This window comes from Symphalangus syndactylus, chromosome 12 (assembly GCF_028878055.3).
Source record: "Symphalangus syndactylus isolate Jambi chromosome 12, NHGRI_mSymSyn1-v2.1_pri, whole genome shotgun sequence".
In the NCBI taxonomy this organism is placed as follows: Eukaryota; Metazoa; Chordata; class Mammalia; order Primates; family Hylobatidae; genus Symphalangus; species Symphalangus syndactylus.
The window spans coordinates 132876006-132900222 of record NC_072441.2 but is presented as its reverse complement, the minus strand read 5'-3'; the positions used below and the strand labels follow the sequence as shown (position 1 = coordinate 132900222).

At 48.7% G+C, this 24217-nt stretch overlaps 1 protein-coding gene across 5 annotated transcripts in view; it reads left to right on the top strand.

Moving 5' to 3' along the window:
* Positions 1-4463: 4463 nt before the first annotated feature.
* The window catches only part of KIF2C (kinesin family member 2C), a 29243-nt gene continuing 9489 nt past the window's right edge, over positions 4464-24217 (top strand). The window contains exons 1-13 of one of the 5 annotated variants that reach the window (XM_055255316.2): positions 4464-4796; positions 5711-5805; positions 12471-12572; positions 12739-12787; positions 15831-15953; positions 18842-18964; positions 19430-19530; positions 20447-20542; positions 21615-21669; positions 21761-21923; positions 23239-23329; positions 23900-23963; positions 24041-24132. In XM_055255316.2, coding sequence (XP_055111291.1) covers positions 4727-4796; positions 5711-5805; positions 12471-12572; positions 12739-12787; positions 15831-15953; positions 18842-18964; positions 19430-19530; positions 20447-20542; positions 21615-21669; positions 21761-21923; positions 23239-23329; positions 23900-23963; positions 24041-24132 — 1224 coding nt within the window. In that variant the 5' untranslated portion in view covers positions 4464-4726. Of the gene's footprint in view, positions 4797-5710; positions 5806-11182; positions 11225-11334; positions 11354-11584; positions 11604-12470; positions 12573-12738; positions 12788-15830; positions 15954-18841; positions 18965-19429; positions 19531-20446; positions 20543-21614; positions 21670-21760; positions 21924-23238; positions 23330-23899; positions 23964-24040; positions 24133-24217 lie in introns of those variants that run through there. The other 4 variants (XM_055255317.2, XM_055255318.2, XM_055255320.1 and 1 more) reach the window with 4 other exon arrangements.

Below are 24217 nucleotides of genomic sequence, written 5' to 3'. Positions count from 1 at the left end.
TAATCCCAGTATTTTGGGAGGCTGAGGCAGGCAGATCACCTGAGGACAGGATTTTGAGACAGGCCTGGCCAACATGGCAAAACCCCGTCTCTACTGAAAATACAAAAATTAGCCAGGTGTGGTGGTGGGCACCTATCGTCCCAGCTACTCAGGATTCTGAGGCAGGAGAATCGCTTGAACCCGGGAGGCGGAGGTTGCAGTGAGCCAAGATCATGCCACTGCACTCCAGCTCAAAAAAACACTGTCTCAAAAAAACAAAAACAAAAATCCCAACATTTTGGGAGGCTGAGGCAGGAGAACTGCTTGAATCCGGGAGGCGGAGCTTGCAGTGAGCTGAGATCATGCCACTGCACACCAGCCTGGGCCACAGACTGAGACTCCATCTCAAAAAAAAAAAAAAAAAAAAAAAATTAGTTTCTCAGTTTGTCATTTTCCTATTATTGCAAATGTGTTCCCCTTTGACTTCACATCACCTTGGGGGCATCAGTGATTGTGACAGGGGAAAACAAAAGCCCAGAACCCAGGATACACAGTATAGGAGGAGGTATGGAGATTATGTCTAAAGTCGGGTATGTTCCTACGTGGCCAGGCTAAGGTGCTGAGACAGCGCTGCTGGTTTTCTGCCTCACAGTGGCAATGGGGCAGTTAATGACCCACCCACGGCCTTGGGGGATAAGAGTGGCATATGGAGGGAGGGGCGATGGTGAGCACAACTAAAGAGCTCTCCCTCAGCCTCCCCCGCATGTCAGGGTGTCTGACCCTCTTCCACTCTGGCTGCAGTCACAGTCTCCCCACAACTGGCTCCTGGCCACCTTCTTCTCTTTTTTTGAGACGGAGTCTTGCTCTGCCACCCAGGCTGGAGTGCAGTGGCGCAATCTCAGCTCACTGCAACCTCTGCCTCCCGGGTTCAAGCAATTATCCTGCCTCAGCCCCCAAGTAGCTGGGATTATAGGCACGTGCCACCACACCCAGCTAATTTTTTGGATTTTTATTAGAGACGGGGTTTCACTGTGTTAGCCAGGACAGTCTCGATCTCCTGACCTCGGGATCCACCTGCCTCAGCCTCCCAGAGTGCTGGGATTACAGGCGTGAGCCACCGCACCTGGCCTTTTTTTTTTTTTTTTTTGAGATAGAGTCTCTGTCTCCTAGGCTGTAGTGCAGTGGTGCGATCTCAGCTCACTGCAACTTGCAACTCCCACCTTCTGGGTTCAGGCGATTCCTGTGCCTCAGCCTCCCGAGTAGCTGGGATTACAGTTGTGCGCCATCACACCCAGCTAATTTTTATATTTTTAGTAGAGACAGGGTTTCACTATGTTGGCCAGACTGGTCTTGAACTCCTGGCCTCAAGTGATTCTCCTGCCTCAGCCTCCCAAACTGCTGGGATTACAGGTGTGAATCAACACAGCTGGCCCACCTTCTTTTTTTCTTCTGAAACAGGGTCTCATTCTGTCCCCCAGGCTCAAGTGCAGCTGCACGATCATAGCACACTGCAGCCTCGAACTCCCCAGGCCCAGGTGATCCTCCCACCTCAGTCTCCTGAGTAGCTGGGACTACAGGCATCTGGCACCACACCCAGCTAATTTTTGTATTTTTTGCAGAGATAGGGGTCTCACTGTGTCACCCAGGGTGGTCTGGATCTGCTGAGCTCAAGCAATCTGCCTGTCTTGGCCTCCCAAAGTGCTGGGATTACAGGTATGAGCCACTGCATCCAGCTTAGTCCATTTTCTGTTGCTACAACAAAATACTGGAGACTGGGTAATTTATAATGAACATAAATTTATTTCATTCATGGTTCTGGAGGCTGAGAAGTCCAAGAGCATGGTGCTTGGATCTTGTGAGGGCCTTTTTGCTGCATTATAACATGGCAGAGAGTATAACATAGTGACAGCGCAAGAGCATGTCAGCTCAAGTCTCTCTTCTTCTTATAAAGCTACCAATTCCATCACAGGGCCCCATCTTGATGACTTTATTAATCCTAATTACCTCCCAAAGGCCCCACCTCCAAATGCCATCAATATGTGAATTGGGAGATTAAGTTTCCAGCACATGAAATTTGGGGGACTCTTACCACAGCATATCCCTAAACAATATTCCATCTATTCTTGTCTCTCTAGTCTGGTTCTCACCCTCAATAGTTCACCAAGACTGCACAAGGTCAGCAATGACTTAGGTGCTAATAAATCCAAAGGATACTAGAATATCCTCATCTTATTTGGCCTCTGAGTAGCTCTCCAGAGTTACTTTCACCTTCTTCATTCTATCCCTTGACTTCTAAGGAACTCCCCCACAACTCTTTTGTTTTCTTCATCCCTTCAAACCACCCTAATCCCATCTCCTTTGCTGGATCCTCCTCCCCTGCCCTGCCTCAAAATATTGGCAAGTCCCATGGCTCAATTATACATGTTCTTCTCATCTCCATCTATACTCTTTCCCTAGATAGTATTCAGCTCATGACTCCAAATACCATCTACATAACGCAGACTGCCAAATCTCAATCTCTCGCTTTGACCTCTACCTTAGCTCCCAGTTTGTATATCCAACTGCTCAGTTGACACCTACACTCAGATGTCTTGTAGACATCTCAAATTCAAAATGAACAAAATAAAACCCTGGACTTAACCCCCAACTCATTCCTTCACAATCCCACTCTCCCTTTTCAGGACATGGTCCATCATCCAGCCAGGTGCTCTAGCCAGAAACCAGGAGTCATCCATGACCACCCCTGTCATTCACATCCAACTCATCAGCAAAACCCATTCACTTCACTTCCCAAACATGGGGTATCTTGAATCAATTGTCTCAGCCATAGTTCCAATCCAGTATCACTACCCTGGCCTATGACAGCATAATCTCTTGCCTACTAAGTGGTCTCTGCCCTCTGTCTTGCCCCTTTCAAATCTACTCTCCACACAATAGCAAGTTTGACTGACATAAAAGTAAAATGTAGGCTGGGCACAGTGGCTCACACCTGTAATCCCAGCACTTTGGGAGGCCGAGGCGGGCGGATCACCTGAGGTCGGGAGTTCACCACCAGCCTGACCAACATGGTGAAACCCCGTCTCTACTAAAAATACAAAATTAGCCGGGCATGGTGGTGCATCCCTGTAACCCCAGCTACTTTGGAGGCTGAGGCAGGAGAATTGCTTGAACCCGGGAGGCGGAGATCGCACCATTGCACTCCAGCCTGGACAACAAGAGTGAAACTGTCTCAAAAAAAAAGTAAAATGTAAATCAGATCTTGTTAGTCCCCTGCTTAAAACTTTTCAATGATTTCTCATTAGCACAAAAGCCAAAATTATTACTACAGGCCACAAGATGCTCAATGATTTTGCCCCTCCCCACCTCTTCAACTTCTTCTGATGTTCCTCTCCCCCATTGCCTTCCAGCCATCAGTTCTTCAAACAAGACCTTTCCTGGCTGGGCACAGTGGTTCACGCCTGTAATTCCAGCATTTTGGGAGGCTGAGGCAGGCAGATCGTCAAGAATAGGAGGCCGGGCTTGGTGGTTCACACATGTAATCCTAGCACTTTGGGAGGCGAAGGAGGGAGGATCTTTGAGCCCAGGAGTTCAAGATCAGCCTGGGCAACATAGCAAGAGACTGTCTCTAAATAAAAAAAAAAAAGAAAAGAAAAAGGCCGGGCGCGGTGGCTCACGCTTGTAATCCCAGCACTTTGGGAGGCCGAGGCGGGCGGATCACGAGGTCAGGAGATCGAGACCACGGTGAAACCCCGTCTCTACTAAAAATACAAAAAATTAGCCGGGCGTGGTGGCGGGCGCCTGTAGTCCCAGCTACTCGGAGAGGCTGAGGCAGGAGAATGGCGTGAACCCGGGAGGCGGAGCTTGCAGTGAGCCGAGATTGCGCCACTGCACTCCAGCCTGGGTGACAGAGCAAGACTCCGTCTCAAAAAAAAAAAAAAAAAAGAAAAAAAAGAAAAAAAAAGAGGACAGGAACTATGTGTCTAGTTTATTATCTCCATTTCCTGGTACCATGCCTAGCACGTGGTAGACTTCACTCAATAAATATCTGGTGAATCAGTGTCTTCCTGGAAATTTATACATAACTCCTTGAATGAGGCAACATGCTTCTCTACCGTGCAATAAGAAAAACTAAGTCAAGTTTCTAACCTGTGGTTTTGTTTTGCTTAGAGAACAGGGTCTTGGCTATGTTGCCCTGTCTGGTCTTGAACTTCTGATCTCGAGCGATCACTCCCAGCTCTCCCTTCCTAAGTGTTGGGATTAACAGGAGTGAGCCACCGCGCCTGGCCAAGTCTCCAACTTGCTCGAGGTCACTGAACTAGCAATTGAAGAAGCTACGATTCGAACCCATGTCTGTAGGATCCCAGGGCCCTCACTCTCAAATACATACTGAGGTTTCCCAGTTTTCGGGAACCCCGCAGTACAAGGTGACCAAAGACAATACCAGGAAGTGGGAGCCCCAGACGCCGCGGAGCGTAGAAATTCCCAGAAGGCACAGCGCTCGGGGGTGTGGCCAGACGCATGGGCGGTGCCGGGCGTTGGAAGATGGTTCGGAACTGCGTATCCCCCAAGGCTAGTCAGGGCGCTGCTGACTGGCGGAAGCGAGGGCGGGGACAGCGGGATGACGTTTTAAGGACGCTTGCGCGCGGGATTTAAACTGCGGCGGTTTACAAGGCGTTAAGACTTCGTAGGGTTAGCGAAATTGAGGTTTCTTGGTATTGCGCGTTTCTCTTCCTTGCTGACCCTCCGAATGGCCATGGACTCGTCGCTTCAGGCCCGCCTGTTTCCCGGTCTCGCTATCAAGATCCAACGCAGTAACGGTGAGGAGCGGGGTCCCTAGGTCAAGGGGACTCGTGAGCGGTGAGACGACTGAAATTACTGCCCCTCCCCGGACACACAAATAGGCTCTCACTCTCTTTCTCTCCCTCCCTCCTTTTCCCACGCACTCACTCCGGGTTTCTGCACTGGCAGTCATTCTTCTCTACACAGGGGTGAGAGTCCCTGCGCTGGACGTGGGTCCCTTTCGCAGTCCTCCGGGAGTGGGCGGACCTTCTCCAAGGCTGGTAGACCTCCCAGGGAAGTTGGGGCTTCTAAATTCACTTCCCTTGCAAAATTCTCCCCTGAAAATGCCCTGCTCTTATGGGGACCTCAGTCTTCTGGCCCCTCTACTCTCGAATAAATATTGCGCTGTTGGGGTGTGTCAGGTAAACGGGACAGACAAGATCCCTGCTCTTGAGGAGCTTGTAGTCGCTCTCTCTTTTGCTTAAGCAGGTACCGCAGTTCTGGCAGGTCTGATACCCGTGTCATTAGGGAAATGGACAGATACGACCGCCAGAAATGAGTTAGGAAAACCCCAAAAGGGCCAGATCCTCAATGCTATGTTGAGGAAAAGTTCATCTAAGGGTTATAGGGAATCCTCTGCTCAAACATACCTTTTGTGTGTTCTCTTCTGTAGGCCCTCTTTTTTTGTAGGCTCTCTTAAGTAGGGGTGAATCCTTATCCCACGCAGCTCAATTTAAAAACCTGTCCCCTGCCCACCTCACTGTGGATATTCTAAGGGTGAAGCCCAGGAGATTTATTTGTTTCTCTTGTTTTTTGTTTTTTTTTTTGTTTTTTTTTTTTAAGGCAGCTGTCTGTTCCTTCAGGTTAACTCTACTTTGGGAATCTCTGTGGAATCTTAGAAGTGAAGCTCTCAGGAAAGAGATGGGTAACTCTTTTTTTTCATACTTGATAGGCTTAATTCACAGTGCCAATGTAAGGACTGTGAACTTGGAGAAATCCTGTGTTTCAGTGGAATGGGCAGAAGGAGGTGCCACAAAGGGCAAAGAGGTAGGTTCTATGATAATTCCTCTACCACATTTAATGTTTTCCTACATAAAGGATCTGTGCAGAAGTGGAATCTGTGAGAGCCTAGTTTCTGATGCTGTGCTCTTCTCACTCACGCCTGTAATCCTACCACTTTGGGAGGCTGAGGCGGGCAGATCACCTGAGGTCAGGAGTTCGAGACCATCCTGGCCAACATGGCGAAACCTGTCTCTACTGAAAATGCAAAAATTAGCTGGTCGTGGTGGTGCATGCTTGTAATCCCAGCTACTCGGGAGGCTGAGGCAGGGGGATTGCTTAAACCCGGGAGGCTGAGGTTGCAGTGAGCCGAAACTGTGCCACTGCACTCCAGCCTGGGCAACAGAGTGAGAATCTGTCTCAAAAAAAAAAAAAAAATGGCTGGGTGCGGTGGCTCTTGCCTCTAATCCTGACACTTTGAGAGGCCTCGTCTGGAGGATTGCTTGAGCCCAGGAGTTCGAGACCAGCCTGGGAAAAGTGTTGAGACCTTGTCTCTACAAAACATAAAAAATTAGCAGGGCGTGGTGGCTCATGCCTGTGGTTCCAGCTACTCTGGAAGCTGAGGTGGGAGGATTGATTTAGCCTGGGAGGTTGAGGCTGCATTGAACCATGATCGAGCCACTGCACTCTGGCCTGGGTGACAGAGTGAGACCTTTCCTCAAAAAAAAAAAAAAAAAAAAAAAGGTCTTCTTGACTGGGCACGGTGGCTCACATGTATAATCCCAGCATTTTGGGAGGCTGAGGCGGGCAGATCACTTTGAGCTCAGGAGTTCAAGACCAGGCTGGGCAACATGACAAAACCTCATTTCTACAAAAAATACAAAAAACATTAGCCGGGCATGGTGGTGCATGCCTGTGGTCCCAGCTACTCTGGAGGCTGAGGCTGGAGAATCGCTGGAGTCTGGGAAAGCACAGGTTTCAGTGAGCTGAAATTGCGCCACTGCTCTCCAGCCTCCCAGGCAACAGAATGAGGACTTGTCTCAAAAAAAAACAACAACAACAACAAAAAAAAAAAACAAAAGAATGGTCCCCTTCCAGATGCATTGGGATTTTATTTAGTCAGGTCCATTCTAAATTGAAGCAATCAATAGTTTTCTGATATGTTTGTAGAAGGCGAACTGCAGCCAGGCGCGGCGGCTCACGCCTCTAATCCCAGCACTTTGGGAGGCCGAGGTGGGTGGATCACTTGAGATCAGGAGTTCGAGACCAGCCTGGCCAACATAGGGAAACCCCCATCTCTACTAAAAATACAAAAATTAGCTGGGCTTGGTGGCACGGGCCTGTAATCCCAGCTACTTGGGAGGCTGGGGCAGGAGAATCACTTGAACCCGGGATGCAGAGGTTGCAGTGAGCTAAGATCACGCCAGTGCACTCCAGCCTGGGTGACAGAGTGAAACTCCATCTCAAAAAAAAAAAAAAAAAGAGAGACGGCCGGGCGCGGTGGCTCACGCCTGTAATCCCAGCACTTTGGGAGGCCGAGGTGGGTGGATCACACAAGGTCAGGAGATCGAGACCATCCTGGCTAACACAGTGAAACCCTGTCTTTACTAAAAATACAAAAATTAGCCGGGCGTGGTGGCGGGCGCCTGTAGTCCCAGCTACTCGGGAGGCTGAGGCAGGAGAATGGCATGAACACGGGACGTGGAGCTTGCAGTGAGCCAAGATCGCGCCACTGCACTCCATCCAGCCGGGGCAACAGAGCAAGACTCCATCTCAAAAAAAAATAAAAAAGCAAACTGCACAGAATTTTAGGTTTTAGAAAACTTTGCTTGCCCAAGCTAAGTTCTGCATGCACACTACCTGTGATATCAGTTTGGTGAATGAAATCAATAACCTGGTTGAGGAGACAAAAATACCTTTCTGAATCACCAACTAACAGAAGGCAACTTGTGATGAATGGCACAGATGAGCATTGCTAGAGCAGCTCAGAGGTGGAAACTTGCTGAGAATGGGCTGGGCTTGGAGGGTGGAGTGTGAAGGCTTAGCTGAAGCAGCAAGATGGCACACACGGGGACCATGAAGAAGCTGGCCACAAGCAGTGCAAGGCCCAGGATGCTTGGCAGCAGCAAAACAGCTGAAAAAGGAGATAAAGGTCTTCATGTCTGGCACTGAGCTGGTTAGGTTTTCTTCTGTAGGCAGTGGGGAACCTTGGAAGGACTTTGAGGAGAGCACTGTGACTAAGACATTTCTGTTCTAGTGGCATTGTGGTGTAGTGGAAAGGTCACTGGGCTAGGAGTATGAAAACCTGGATTCTAGTCTGGCTCTGCCACTGCTTTGTGTTCTCAGGCATGTTCTGCCCCTCTTCGAAGTTTAGTTTCCTCATCTATAAATTGAGGATGATAATGTCTACCTCACAGGGTTGTTGTGAGGATTTACTCAGCACATTTTTTGGACTGCTTCCAAAATGCTAGACACTTATTGGGTGCTAGGGATACAGAGGTGAAGGAGACAGACTCTTGGACTCTCTTCCATGGAGCTTAATAAAATAATACATGTAGCTGGGCACAGTACCTATAATCTCAGCACTTTGGGAGGCTGAGGCAGGAGGACCTCTTGAGGCCAGGAGTTTGAGTCCATCCTGGGCAAATAAGGCAAGACCTCATCTCTACTAAAAATAAAAAGCAATTAGCCAGTCATAGTGGCTTGCGCCTGTGGTCCCAGCCACTCCAGAGGCTAAGACAGGAGGATTGCCTGAGTCCAGGAGTTCAAGGCTACAGTGAGCCACTACACTCCAGCCTGGGTGACCGAGTGAGACCCTGTCTCAAAAACAAATAAATAAAAAAGATAAAACACGCAAAAAGCTTGCTTAGCATAGTACGTATAGTAGAGATATTTAGGTGGTATATTTGAGAAACAAAAGGATTGAATACTTTCCATTATCTGCCCCTAAAGAATCAAGAGGTTCCTAAAATTCCTATCAACTAGCTATTATCAGTCCTTTGTGATTTGTTTTTGTTATTTGTTTAGAAATATATCCCTTGTCTTACCTCAGATCAAATACTGCTTTTGGAATAAGATCCAAACTTCTTAGTGGGGCATTCAGAGCCTTTTCAAGCTCTGATCTTTTTTTTTTTTTTTTTTTTTTTTTTGAGACGAAGTCTCACTCTGTCACCAGGCTGGAGTGCAGTGGCACGATCTCCCTCAGTGAGCCGATTTTGGCTCACTACAACCTCCATCCCCCAGGTTCAAGCAGTTCTCCTGCCTCAGTCTCCCAAGTAGCTGGGATTACAGGCACCTGCCACCACACCCAGCTAATTTTTCTATTTTTAGTAGAGACAGGTTTCACCATGTTGACCAGGCTGGTCTCAAACTCCTGACCTCAAGTGATCTGGCCGTCTCGGCCTCCTAAAGTGCTGGGATTACAGGCATGAGCCACCGCACCTGGCTCAAGCTCTGATTCTAATCACCCTTTTTCTTTGTACCACACACTCTTCTTCCACATATCCTATGCCCTGGCAAATGAGGCAGTTTACTGCTCTGTGACTGCCTAATTCCCTGCTGCCTTTACACTTTTTCCTTTCTCCTGGAATGTTCACCCTGAATTATCAACATGAGAATCAGTTGATTGTCAGAGCAAGTCTTAAAACTCTGATTTTTGCGGGGTATGGTGGCTCACGCCTGTAATCCCAGCACTTTGGGAAGCTGAAGCAGGCAGATCATGAAGTCAGGAGTTCAAGACCAGCCTGGCCAATATAGTGAAACCACATCTCTACTAAAAATGGAAAAACTTAGCCAGGCGTGGTGGTGCGCACCTGTAGTCCCAGCTACTCAGGAGGCAGAGGCAGAGGCAGAAGAATCGCTTGAACCAGGGAGGTGGAGGTTGCAGCGAGCTGAGATTGCGCCATTGCACTCTAGCAGCCTGGGTGACAGAGTGAGATTCCATCTAAAAAAGGCCAGGTGCGGTGGCTCATGCCTGTAATCCCAGCACTTCGGGAGGCTGAGGTGGATGGATCACCTGAGGTCAGGAGCTCAAGACCAGCCTGGCCAACGTGGTAAAACCCTGTCTCTACTAAAAATACAAAATTAGCTGGGCATAGTGGCAATGCCTGTAATCTCAGCTACTCAGGAGGCTGACGCAGGAGAATCGCTTGAACCTGGGAGGCGGAGGTTCCACTGAGCCGAGATCGTGCCACTGCACTCCACCCTGGGCACCAAGAGTGAAACTCCATCTCAAAAAAAAAAACACTCTGGTTTTCTTTGTTGTTTATGCTCTCTGTAGTTTAGGGGGTGGAAATGGGGGAGTATGTACCAAGAGTCTGGCTGTCCCAGAAGTGTGGATAGAAGTGTGATTACTGAAGTGCTTGCCAGCTTTTGCATTTAGTGATTCTATCCTCCTTTTTTTTTTTTAATCTCATTCTGCTTTGATTTCCTTTGTGCATATGACTTATAATCCCCATTAGAAATTGAGCTCATGGTGGCAGGGGTTATATATGTCTTTTTTTTTTTTTTTTTAAGACAGCATTTCGCTCTTGTTGCCCGGGCTGGAGTGCAATGGTGCTATCTTGGCTTACCGCAACCTCCGCCTCCGTGGTTCAATCAGTTCTTCTGCCTCAGCCTCCCGAGTAGCTGAGATTACAGGCATGCGCCACACCTGACTAATTTTGTATTTTTAGTAGAAATGGGGTTTTTCCATGTTGGTCAGGCTGGTCTCGAACTCCCGACCTCAGGTGATCTGCCCGTCTCAGCCTCCCAAAGTGCTGGTATTACAGGCGTGAGCCACCACGCCTGGCCTATATATGTCGTAATTCATGTTTGAGTACCTTCCCCCTGCAGGCTGCTGTCTTCGTGGTGCCTAACAAATGTTTGAATAGGCAGCTAATAACTGCAGGTTTCTTTTTTTTTTTTGAAACGAAGTCTCACTCTGTTGCCCAGGCTGGAGTGCAGTGGCGCGATCTCGGCTCACTGCAAGCTCCACCTCCCAGGTTCACGCCATTCTCCTGCCTCAGCCTCCTGAGTAGCTGGGATTACAGGCGCAAGCTGCCATGCCCAGCCAACTTTTTGTATTTTAGTAGAGACGGGGTTTCACCATGTTGCCCAGGCTGGCCTCGAACTCCTGAGCTCAGGTAATCCGCCTACCTCAGCCTCCCAAAGTGCTGGGATTACAGGCATGAGCCACCGCGCCCAGTCCTGCAGGTTTCATCTCTAGGCAGTAAAGCCCTCACCCTGGAGTACATGCTTCAGCTCTGTCACATTTTGAAATACAAATAACAAAGTTGGGATAAATTTGATATGTCTGAACCTGTTGTAAAGTTATCCTGGTGAAGTTTGAGTTGTTCCTGGAGGATTGCAGGACTCTTGATGATGTAAACTTAGAACTGTGACCTCATTGCAGGCATCAACAGGAAATAGGTAAGGCTTGGGCAGGAAGCCGTAACTGGGGAAGAAGTTTCTGGGCCCAGAAGAAAATGTAGGTAGTCTTAGGGTTAGGTAGCAGCTGTTGGGAACTTGCTCCTGCCCATGAGATCCTAAAGGGCCTCCATTTGACTCTCACCAGACAGTTAGAACTTGTTTCCTCTTCCGTGTCAGCCATCAAGAGGTGCTTGGGGGGCTGTGCCCAGCAGGACCTCACTGCCCGGCAGAACAGCAGGGGAGCCAAGTGGCCTAAATCTGCTGTGGAGTACCCGACTGTTTGCCTGCCTGTCTGCCCTCCTCTTCACCTCATTCTCATCACTGATGTCTACCATTGGCTTGGAAATCAGAAACCCATATCCATCTAGATAGTAAACCATTATTAAGGAGTAACTGTTTGTTTTATAGCTATTCATACTTAGTGGAACTTAAAGTTGGTAAGGTTTGAATTTAGGGGCACCCCTGTCTATAGAAATGTATTTGGTTTTTTTATGTTGTTTTTGTTTTTTGTTTTTTGTTTGTTTGTTTGTTTTTTGTTTTTTGAGACAGTCTTGCTCTGTTGCCCAGGCTGGAGGGTAGTGTCGCAATCTCAGCTCAATGCAACCTCCGCCTCCCAGATTCCAGCGATTCTCCCGCCTCAGCCTGGGGGGGCCAGGCACAGTGGCTCACACCTGTAATCCCAGCCCTTTAGGAGGCCAAGGTGGGGAGATCACCTGAGGCCAGTAGTTTGAGACCATCCTGGCCAACATGGTGAAACCGTGTCTCTACTAAAAATACAAAAATTAGCTAGGCGTGGTGGTGCGTGCCTGTAGTCCCAGCTACTCGGGAGGCTGAGGCAGGAGAATTGCTTGGACCCAGGAGGCAGAGGTTGCATTGAACCGAGATCGCACCACTGCCCTCCAGCCTGGGCGACAGAGCGATACTCTGTCTCAAAAAAAGAAAAAAAAAAAAAGAAATGTATTTGGATTGAACAATGTTGTTTCTTTTTTTGAGATGGAGTCTCGCTCTGTCGCCCAGGCTGGAGTGCAGTGGCGCAATCTCGGCTCACTGCAAGCTCCGCCTCCCAGGTTCACGCCATTCTCCTGCCTCAGCCTCTCCGAGTAGCTGGGACTACAGGCGCCCGCCACCACGCCTGGCTAATTTTTTTTGTATTTTTAGTAGAGACACGGTTTCACCATGGTCTCAATCTCCTGACCTCATGATCCGCCCGCCTCAGCCTCCCAAAGTGCTGGGATTACAAGCGTGAGCCACCGCGCCCGGCCACACAATGTTGTTTCATTGAAACTTTTACTTGCTCCTTGCAGATTGATTTTGATGATGTGGCTGCGATAAACCCAGAACTCTTACAGCTTCTTCCCTTACATCCGAAGGACAATCTGCCCCTGCAGGAAAATGTAACAATCCAAGTAGGTGCCTGTCATCTGGCTGCAGCCAGTGCCCCAGAGAATTCACTTTGCTTATTGACTCTTTGCTGATTGATTGTCTGGCATTTTAGCATAGTACACAGGCCCAGGATAGGCCCTTGAGAATTGATAAGAGCCATATATTGTGACAATTTGATTTGTTTTTCAGAAACAAAAACGGAGATCCGTCAACTCCAAAATTCCTGCTCCAAAAGAAAGTAAGTGGATTTCTACTAGCTTGCTATCATGGAATTTGTGTCAGGAATTATGTTTCTAGGACTCAGAGTTGTGGAAGCTCCTCTTTTGCAGGTGGTTTCTATGTGGGCTGAGTCCTGCCTGTGTTCCAAGCATCTTTCTCTATGAGGAAGAATCCAATCTACAGCTATCAGGCCAACCTTTAAGAGACATGGTGCATTTAGGAAATTTGCTGCCTGGCCTAGAAACCTTTTCTGTAGAATCCAGAGCCTGATGCTGAGGAGAGTGGGAATCAGCCATTGGTAGGCCTGTTTTCTTCCCTCAGGGCTCAGCCACCTCAGGGGAACAGTATACCTTGGAAAGAGACTTTGAAAAAGGGAGACACTAGGTCTGTGGGTTGTTTAAAAGTACAGTTGGTGGCGCTATAGAGAGGGATGGCTGGGGCTGCAGAGAATAACAGCATTGCCTCCTGGTCTAGGAGGTTGGGGTCTCTCTGCAGAAGTAGTCTGTGAAAACCTACTTTGACAACATGATAGACTGTGACTCTAGGGGGTAAGCTTCCCAAAAGATCCAGCTTAAAGCCAATTGTATCTTGAAGGCTGGTGACCTGCACAGCTCTCCAGGTCTAGGGGTCATCATTGCCCTGAAATGATCCAGCTACCTCAGGGACTCACAGAATACTTGGCTGGAACTTCAGGTTCTGGGGGCCCTGAGCAGAGGGTGGTGCCATTGCAAGCTTGGGCCTGACTGTTGTGGTGCTGGCCCTTTCTTGCTGGGTGTACCATAAGGTCAGGCAGGAGAGTTGGGACTCGCAGCAGTCCCATTCCGTGTTCATGTCCTCAAAGGATATAGCCACAGCTTTTTTTTGTTTTGTTTGGTTTTTCTTTTTTTTTTTTGAGACGGAGTCTCGCTGTCGCCCAGGCTCGAGTGCAGTGGCGCGATGATCTCGGCTCACTGCAGGCTCCGCCCCCCAGGAGTTCACGCCATTCTCCTGCCTCAGCCTCCCGCGTAGCTGGGACTACAGGCGCCCGCCACCTCGCCCGGCTAATTTTTTGTATTTTTAGTAGAAACGGGGTTTCACTGTGTTAGCCAGGATGGTCTCGATCTCCTGACCTCGTGATCTGCCCGCCTCAGCCTCCTATAGTGCTGGGATTACAGGCGTGAGCCACCGCGCCCAGCCTGTTTTGTTTTGTTTTGTTTTGTTTTGTTTTTCAAAGGCAGGGTCTCACTTGGTTGTCCATGCTGGAATACCGTGATATGATCGTAGCTCACTGTAGCCTTGAACTCTTGGGCTCAGGCAGTCCTCCACATCAGCCTCCCATGTAGCTGGGACTACAGGTGTGCCGCATCACACCTGGCTAATTTTTTTTTTTTGGTAGAGACAAGGTCTCACTATGTTGCCTGGGCTGGTCTCAAACTCCTGGCCTCAAGTGATCCTCCTGCTTCAGCCTCCCAAAGTGCTAGGATTGCAGGCATGAGCCACCATGTCCAGCCAATAGCTTTTTTTTTTTTTTTTAGGATGGGGTCTCACTTTGTTGCCTAAACTGGTCTTGAACTCCTAGCTTTAAGCAATCCTGCCTCAGCCTCCCAAAGTGCTGGGACTACAGGCACACACCACCATGCCCAGCTACACAGCTCATTTTAATGGAAAAAAAAAATCTTTAAGGCCCTGAGCAGTAGCTCATGCCTGTAATCCCAGCACTTTGGGGGGCCAAGGTTGGCAGATCACCTGAGGTCAGGAGTTCCAGACCAGCCTGGTCAACATGGTGAAACCCTGTCTCTATTAAAAATACAAAAAAACCGGCCAGGCGCGGTGGCTCACACCTGTAATCCCAGCACTTTAGGAGGCCGAGGCGGGTGGACCACCTGAGGTCAGGAGTTCGAGACCAGCCTGGCCAATATGGTGAAGCCCCTGTCTCTACTAAAAATACAAAAATTAGCCAGGCGTGGTGGCAGGCGCCTGTAATCCCAGCTACTCAGGAAGCTGAGGCAGGAGAATCGTTTGAGCCTAGGGGGCGGAGGTTGCAGTGAGCCGAGATCATGCCACCATACTCCAGCCTGGGAAACAAAGTAAGACTCGGTCTCAAAAAAAAAAAAAAAAAAAATTACAGATCATTTGGGGCTAGATGTGATGGCCCACACCTGTAAGCCCAGTGCTTTGGGAGGTTGAGGTAGGAAGATGGCTTGAACCTAGGAGCTTGAGACCAGCCTGGGCAACATAGCAAGACTCAATCTTATTATAAAAATAAAAAAAATCATTAAGGAAATAGGATGATTGTAAAAACTCAAAACATGGATTATATACAGCCATCAGCCTCAACTTATAATACTCAGAAACTCAGTAGAAGTTGGTTTTGGCAGAGGTTGCAGTGAGCTGAGATCATGCCACTGCACTCCAGCCTGGGTGACAGTGTGAGACTGTCTCTAAAAAAAGATGCGCTGGGCACGGTGGTTCACGCCTGTAATCCCAGCATTTTGGGAGGCCGAGGCGGGTGGATCACAAGGTCAAGAGATCGAGACCATCCTGGCCAACATGGTGAAACCCTGTCTGTACTAAAAAATATAAAAATTAGCTGGGTGTGGTGGTGCACGCCTGTAGTTCCAGCTACTTGGGAGGCCGAGGCAGGAGAATTGCTTGAACCCGGGAGGTGGAGGTTGCAGTGAGCCGAGATCATGCCACTGCACACCAGCCTGGGCAACAAGAGCGAAACTCCTCAAAAAAAAAAAAAAAAAAGATTCATAATACTTTTTCTCAAGGACTTGGATTAGGTCTCTCTCTCTCCAGAAATGTTTTCAGGATAGCTATAGGTTCTCAAGACAGCTGCTCTTTGTGGGAGATATCCTTGCCCTCAGGAGCTCCTGGACTTGCACAATGTGGACAAAGAGGTTTTGGGGTTACTGGTACTTGGTCTTTCTAATTTTTCCCTTCTAAGGAACATGGGAAGTTGGTGAGCCCCTTTCCTGGTGGCTGGGACCTATTTCACCTTGTACAGAAACTTGGAGGTTTGCCCCTGACCACCCTCCAGATCATGCAGCACTGACTGGCTACTGCTCTCGGTTCTCCAGGTCTTCGAAGCCGCTCCACTCGCATGTCCACTGTCTCAGAGCTTCACGTCACCGCTCAGGAGAATGGCATGGAGGTGGAGCTGCCTGCAGCTGCAAACCCCCGCAAACAGTTTTCAGTTCCTCGTGAGTAACGAATGTGCCCCCCACCCGCCATGTTTGAGGCCCTGGAGCACATTGCTTGGTCCCTGTGCTAGAATATCCTGAGATTCATCCATTCCCCCAGCTTCAGAACTGGTCTGCTCCTGCCCTACCAACACGGCTTTCTTATTTGGAAATCATCTCTTTTTTAAAAAAACTTAACTGAAACATTACACACACATACACACAGACGTGAACACACAGCATTGAGTATATAGTTCTGTGAATTTTTGTAAACTGAACACACTCATGTAACTAACATGATCAGAGCATTACCAGAACTTCAAATCACCTGAGTTCAAGCCCTGTTTGTCACATGGGGGCATGTTTTCCTGTGGCCATGGAATCAGTCTTTCGCAAGAGGTGAAAGACTGGGCAGAAGCCCTCTGACGTAGTTGAGGATTCTAAGGTCTAAGTACACATAGCATTGAGTATATAGTTCAGTGAATTTTCATAAACAGAACACACTCATGTAACTAACATGATCAGAGCATTACCAGAACTTCAAAAGTCCCTGTTGGGCATATTTCCAGCTCCTAATTCCCCCAAGGGTACCCATAATCCTGACTTCTAATAGCATTAATTAGCTTTTTTCTTTCTGTATTTTATTATTTATTTATTTATTTATTGAGACAGAGTCTCACTTTTGTCACCCAGGCTAGAGTGCAATGGCGTGATCTTGGCTTACTGCAACTTCCGTCTCCTAGGTTCAACCAGTTCTCCCACCTCAGCCTCCTGGGTAGCTGGGATTATAGGCATGTGTCACCATGCCTGGCTAATTTTTGTATCTTTAGTAGGGGTGGGGTATCGCCATGTTGGCCAGGCTGGTCTTGAACTCCTGGCCTCAAGTGATCCACCCACCTTGGCCTCCCAAAGTTCTGGGATTACAGGCATGAGCCACCTCGCCCAGCCCTCTTTTTGTACTTTTTTTTTTTTTTTGAGACGGAGTTTTGCTCTTGTTGCCCAGGCTGGAGTGTAATGGCTCTATCTTGGCTCACCTCAATCTCCGCCTCCCGGGTTCAATTGATCCTCCTGCCTCAGCCTCCTGAGTAGCTGGGATTACAGGCATGTGCCATCGTGCCCAGCTAATTTTGTCTTTTTAGTAGAGATGGGGTCTCTCCATATTGGTCAGGCTGGTCTTGAACTCGTGACCTCATGTGATCCGCCCACCTTGGCCTCCCAAATTTCTGGGATTACAGGCATGAGCTACTGCACCTGGCTCTCTTTTTATACCCTTTTTTTTTTTTTTTGATGGAGTCTCGCTGTGTCGCCCAGGCTGGAGTACTGTGGCGTGATCTCAGCTCACTGCAACCTCTGCCTCCCAGGTTCAAGTGATTCTCTTGGCTCAGCCTCCCGAGTAGCTAGGACTACAGGTGCACACCACCACACCTGGCTAGTTTTTATATTTTTAGTAGAGACAGGGTTTCACCATATTGGCCAGGCTGATCTCAAACTCCTGACCTCGTGATCTGCCTGTGTTGGCCTCCCAAAGTGCTGGGATTACAGGTGTGAGCACTGCGCCCGGCCCTTTTTGTACTTTATATAAATTGAAATTTTTTTTTTTTTTTGAGACGGAGTCTTGCTCTGTCACCCAGGCTGGAGTGCAGTGGCACGATCTTGGCTCACTGCAAGCTCCACCTCACGGGTTCATGCCATTCTCCTGCATCAGCCTCCTGAGTAGCTGAGACTACAGGCGCCCGCCACCACGCCCGGCTAATTTTTTTGTACTTTTTTAGTAGAGACAGGGTTTCACAGTGTTAGCCAGGATGGTCTCGATCTCCTGACCTCATGATCCACCCACCTCGGCCTCCCAAAGTGCTGGGATTACAGGCCTGAGCCACCGCGCCCGGCCTATATTAAATTGAATTTTTGTTTTTTGTTTTTGAGACAGAGTCTCGCTCTGTCGCCCAGGCTGGAGTGCAGTGGTGCGATGTCGGCTCACTGCAAGCTCCGCCTCCCGGGTTCACGCCATTCTCCTCCCTTGGCCTGCGAGTAGCTGGGACTACAGGCGCCCGCCACTGCGCCTGGCTAATTTTTTGTATTTTTAGTAGAGACGGGGTTTCACTGTGTTAGCCAGGATGGTCTTGATCTCCTGACCTCGTGATCTGCCCACCTCAGCATCCCAAAGTGGTGGGATTACAGGCATGAGCCACCGCGCCTGGCTATAAATTGCATTTTAAAATTTTTAAAGTGAGTCAGATGAGGTGTGGAAAATTAGTAAATATAAATAAAAATTTTTAATGTGAATTGTTTGTCAGTCTTTAATAAATTATATAAATTAGATGCAAATTGTGTAAGACACACAACCATTATACTTTACACATATCAAATTCAGCTCTAATATGATGAAGGTAAATGCATGGGTCATGACCATGTATGGGAAGTAATGAGGTATTGTGGATTGGACCTTTCTGTATTGAATCAATCTGGTTAGTTGTTGCCCCAGTTCCCTGTCACCCTTGATTTTCAGTCTTTGCTCTTGTTAACCACCTGGGTTCCTGAGGCTTGGGAGAAGTCAGAAAGGCCGGGCTTTTCTCCCTAAGACCAGACCTCGCCTGGCCTGAGAACCCATGCTTGGGTGAAGTCTAAAGAGTTCACACACTCAGAGGCTTTTCCCTTCATGTCGAAGCCCATACTGAACTGTTCACATACCCTTTAAGATATTTTGACCCCAGGAGCCAGCCCTTGCAGAAAGGGTGGTCAGGATGAGAGTGTGGGCTGAGGTGAAGGGAAAAGCCCAAGCTCTGCACATACTATAAGAGCTTTGCTGAGCAGGCAGGTCGCTCTCCCGGCCCATAACCAGGGCCATGGGCTCAGGTGAGATGCCTGCAGTATACTTGCCTGCTTCTCCAGTGACTCTTGTTCCCCTACAGCTGCCCCCACTAGGCCTTCCTGCCCTGCAGTGGCTGAAATACCATTGAGGATGGTCAGCGAGGAGGTGGAAGAGCAAGTCCATTCCATCCGAGGCAGCTCTTCTGCAAACCCTGTGAACTCAGGTAGACACACTGAGCTGTCTGCTGTTCTGCTTCTAGTGAGGCACAGATAGTTAACATCCCGTCCTAAACCTGGCCTACCTTGGCACCTGAGTTCAAGCCCTGTTTGTCACGTTTTCCTCTGGCCATGGAATCAGTCTTTCATTATCAAGACAAAACAAGAACTGTCTCACCTCTGTGGTTGTTGAGAAAGTAGCCAAGATGCATAGGGAGAGCTTGGGTTAGAACTGGAGTGCAGTTATCACTATTTGACTTCGTATTGGCCAGGCCACTACTTTGTGGACTTATCCATCTTGAGAGTCACATCTATTACTTCTTTTTGCATATAGTGATTTAAGAGTAAGGATCTAGAGAAGGCCTCTCCCTGGGAAAGGCCCAGTACTCAGTTAATAGCCAGAGAAGAGTAGGCTGGCTTAAACTGGTAACAGAGTCGGCTTCCTTTTTTTTTTTTCCTTAATGTTTTCATAGTTCGGAGGAAATCATGTATTGTGAAGGAAGTGGAAAAAATGAAGAACAAGCGAGAAGAGAAGAAGGCCCAGAACTCTGAAATGAGAATGAAGCGAGCTCAGGTACCTTTCTTGGGAGGCCAGGGTAAGGGTTTTTGGACAGCTGACTTAACCGAAACTCTACGGGCAACAGAGATACAGTTGGGCCCCAGTATTTCTGAGGCTCCAGTTCTTGAGGCCCCAATTCTTTTTTGTTTTGTTTTGTTTTTTGCTCTGTTGCCCTGGCTGGAGTGCAGTGGTGTGATCTCGGCTCACTGCAACCTCCACCTCTGGGTTCAGGTGATTCTTGTGCCTCAGCCTCCCAAGTAGCTGGGATTACAGGCATGTGCCAGCTAATTTTTTGTATTTTTAGTAGAGACAGAGTTTTGCTATTTTGCCCAGGCTGGTCTGGAACGCTTGGCCTTCCAAAGTGCTGGGATTTTAGGCATGAGCTGTTGCGCCTGGTCTCTGACGCTCCAATTCTGATATCCAGGAAATTTAACTGGTTTATCGGGATTCAGAGAACAAATAATTCAGAAATGTTTCTGAAGGCCCTCAGATGAGGAATATTTCATGCTGATTGTCTAGTAAGCAAGCCCATCACATGCTCACATGGCATGATGGCCAGAGGGCCTGCAGGGCACAATTGGTCTGCTCTCCCCTACCCTCCCCCCAGTTGTACGTATTTGGAGGGCAGGGACTGCAGTACAGTCCCCTTATTTGGGTTCATTGCTTCTAGGAAGCCTGATCTGCTGCTGTGCCTCCTAAAATGTGGAACTGGCCCTAGTCCCCAATTCCTAGCGTGCTTTGGTGTATGCTTAGGCCCCTCTGCCAATCTCTTCCCCAGTGCTTTGTACCTGGCTTCTCAACCTAGAGCCAGGGCGGGGATTTTGACAACTATGAAGGGTAGTGAGCAAAGAGCTGTTGCTGCTGCCACATAGGGGTCTGAGAGCACTTACATCTTAACAGTCTGCCCTTTTTCACTCTCATCTCAAACCAGGAGTATGACAGTAGTTTTCCAAACTGCGAATTTGCCCGAATGATTAAAGAATTTCGGGCTACTTTGGAATGTCATCCACTTACTATGACTGATCCTGTAAGTACATCCAAAGAACTTCTCTTTCTTAAGTGTACAGTTGACAGACAGAAAACTTCTCTTTACAGGAATGAGGGCATGCGGGAATCTTTACTCACCTTTGAGGGTTTTATTATTTTTTTTTTTTTGAGATGGGGTCTCACTCTGTCACCCAGGCTGGAGTGCAGTGGTACGATCTTGGATCACTGCAACCTCCTTCCCTGGGCTTGAATGATCCTCCCCACCTCATCCTCCCAGGTAGCTGGGACCACAGATGCATTCCACTGCACTCTGCTGATTTTTTGTATTTTTGGTAGAGACAGGGTTTCACCATGTTGCCCAGGCCGATCTTGAACTTCTAGGTTCAAGCGATCTGCCCACCTTGACTTCCCAAAGTGCTGGGGTTACAGGTGTAAGCCACCGTGCCTGGCTGAGGTTATTTTATTTTATTTTATTTGGAGTCTCACTCTGTCACCCAGGCTGGAGTGCAATGGCATGATCTTGGCTTACTGCAGCCTCTGCCTCCCAGGTTCAAGTGATTCTCCTGCCTCAGCCTCCCCAGTAGCTGGGATTACAGGCATGTGCCACCACGCCTAGCTAATTTTTGTATTTTTAGTAGAGATGGGGTTTTACCATGTTGGTCAGGCTGGTCTTGAACTTCTGACCTCATGATCTGCCCACTTCAGCCTCCCAAAGTGCTGGGATTACAGGCATGAGCCACCATGCCCAGCCGAGGTTATTTTTTAATATCCTTTGGTGGGCCAAAGCTAGTGAGGCCCACATTGGGAGGGGTCTGATCTTTATAAACTGGGTTCCACCCCCACTACCATAGGTTGGCTAGATTCCTGCATCAGTAAGAATCATGAAAGTAGTGCTGAAACTCCTGTAGGCAGCAGAGTGAGAAAAATGGGAACAAAATCCAGTGCTCTCTTGTGCTCTGGAGTATCTAATGGAGGATGCAGGGGTCCTAGTGTTAGATCTTGGCCTCTGACTAGGCCAGACATGGGATTGGAAGGGGTGGGAGTTCTGGACAAGCTCACTTTTGAAATTGCTCTGACCCTTTGCTGTTGGTTGCCTCCTCATCCACTTGCAGATTGAAGAGCACAGAATATGTGTCTGTGTTAGGAAACGCCCACTGAATAAGCAAGGTAAGTCCTGCTCAGTCAGGAAGAGGCTTCAGACTGACTAAGGGGCCCTCTGTTTCCAGGGAGCACCCCCTGAAATACTCTCCTTCTGCAGAATTGGCCAAGAAAGAAATTGATGTGATTTCCATTCCTAGCAAGTGTCTCCTCTTGGTACATGAACCCAAGTTGAAAGTGGACTTAACAAAGTATCTGGAGAACCAAGCATTCTGCTTTGACTTTGCATTTGATGAAACAGCTTCTAATGAAGTTGTCTACAGGTTAGTCCCTTGCATCCATTTTTCCCTCCTTGTGCCCTTCCATCCCCTTTTTGTTGTGGGACATCGTGGTAACACTACTCACAGACGTGCTGAATTCTGAGGCTCTTCCTCGCTTCTTGTGTTTTCTTTGGGTCATACCCTTTGGTAGCTTAGTGGCCCATCCTTGAGTGGATCCTGAATGAGGTATTACCCGCTATGTGCTGAGGCAGGGCTGGCCAGGCTCCAGGGGTTCTTCCTGTGCCTTATGCAGCCACCCCATTGCCCACTGGGGTTCACAGACTTGGGGAACTCCAGATCTGCTCTATGTCTTTTTTTTTTTCTTTTGAGACGGAGTTTCGCTCTTGTTGCCCAGACTGGAGTGCAGGGGCACAATCTCGGCTCACTGCAACCTCCGTCTCCCAGGTTCCAGCGATTCTCCTGCCTCAGCCTCCCATGTAGCTGGGATTACAGGCGCCTGCCATCACACCTGGCTAATTTTGTATTTTTAGTAGAAACAGGGTTTTGCCCTGTTGGTCAGGCTGGTCTCGAACTCCTGACCACAGGTGATCCACTCGCCTTGGCCTCCCAAAGTGCTGGGATTAAAGGTGTGAGCCACTGCGCCTGGCCCTAGATCTGCTCTTTCTAATACAGCACCCAGTACCCTCATAGGGATATTTATTTATTTTATTTTTATTTATTTATTTATTTTTTGAGACGGAGTCTCAGTCAGTCTGTCGCCCAGGCTGGAGTGCAGTGGTGAGATCTCAGCTCACTGCAACCTCCACCTTCCGGGTTCAAGCAATTCTCCTGCCCCAGCCTCTCAAGTAGCTGGGATTACAGGCATGCACCAGCATACCTGGCTAATTTTTTTGTATTTTTAGTAGAGACAGTTTCACCATGTTGTTCAGGCTGGTCTCAAACTCCTGAGCTCAGGTGATCCACACACTTCGGCCTCCCAAAGTGCTGGGATTACAGGCATGAGCCACCATGCCCAGCCAGTAGTGTCTCTTCTGCTGGAAGTTGGATGCTGAGCTTAGGCTTTCATCCTGTGTCTGCAGGGTCAGAGGAAAGGTCAGATGGCTTAGAGTATGGGCCGTCAGCTTGCTTCTGGGTAGTCAGCCCAGTGATCCCCCAACACCCATCCCACTGCCAGTTTGCTAGGAGTATTTCGGATTTGTAAAGTGGGGTTGGGGTCAGGTGGGACCACTGAGGCAGGAGAAGAGTGCTATTCTTAGAAGGAGGAATCAACCCTAGAACTCTGCAGTGGAAGGGTGGCAGGACATGTTCCAGGGAGCACAGTTTGGGAACAGATACAAATACTCTACCTCTCTTCTAGGTTCACAGCAAGGCCACTGGTACAGACAATCTTTGAAGGTGGAAAAGCAACTTGTTTTGCATATGGCCAGACAGGAAGTGGCAAGACACATGTGAGTACTGAGGCCTGGCAGGGAAAGAGCCTTTCCATTGTGCATCCCTGGCTCCCTATAAAGGGAGACAATGAGTTTGTTAAGAAAGGCCCCTTGTGGCCAGGCGCAGTGGCTCACGCCTGTAATCCCAGCACTTTGGGAGGCTGAGGCGGGCGGATCACAAGGTCAGGAGATCGAGACCATCCTGGCTAACGTGGTGAAACCCCGTCTCTACTAAAAATACAAAAAATTAGCCAAGCGTGGTGGCAGGCACCTGTAGTCCCAGCTACTCGGGAGGCTGAGGCAGGAGAATGGCATGAACCCAGGAGGCAGAGCTTGCAGTGAGCCAAGATCATGCCACTGCACTCCAGCCTGGGTGACAGAGTGAGACTCTGTCTCAAAAAAAAAAAAAAAAGTCCCCTTGTTACAGATGCCCCATCACCAGAGATAGCCTTGCCATGTCAGATGCAGGGAGGGGCTTTAGGTCCAGCCTTCTGGCTTTGTTGTGGCCCACTGTGGTGATGGAGCCAGTAGTGCTCTGCCCTAGGCCAACGGCCCTTTTCCATGGTCTTCTACCCCTTCCCTTTGCAGACTATGGGCGGAGACCTCTCCGGGAAAGCCCAGAATGCATCCAAAGGGATCTACGCCATGGCCTGTAAGTACTGTGTACTGCTGCTTCAGGGTTGGGCACCAAAAGGCAGGCTGTTTGCTTAGCAAAGTTCTCTCCCTCAGCCCGGGACGTCTTCCTCCTGAAGAATCAACCCTGCTACCGGAAATTGGGCCTGGAAGTCTATGTGACATTCTTCGAGATCTACAATGGGAAGGTAGCTGGCAGGAATCCCCTTGTTTACACTGTTGGGGCCCAGCACTTTTTAAAACGTTGAAGCTGGCTAGAAGTTGAAGCCAAAA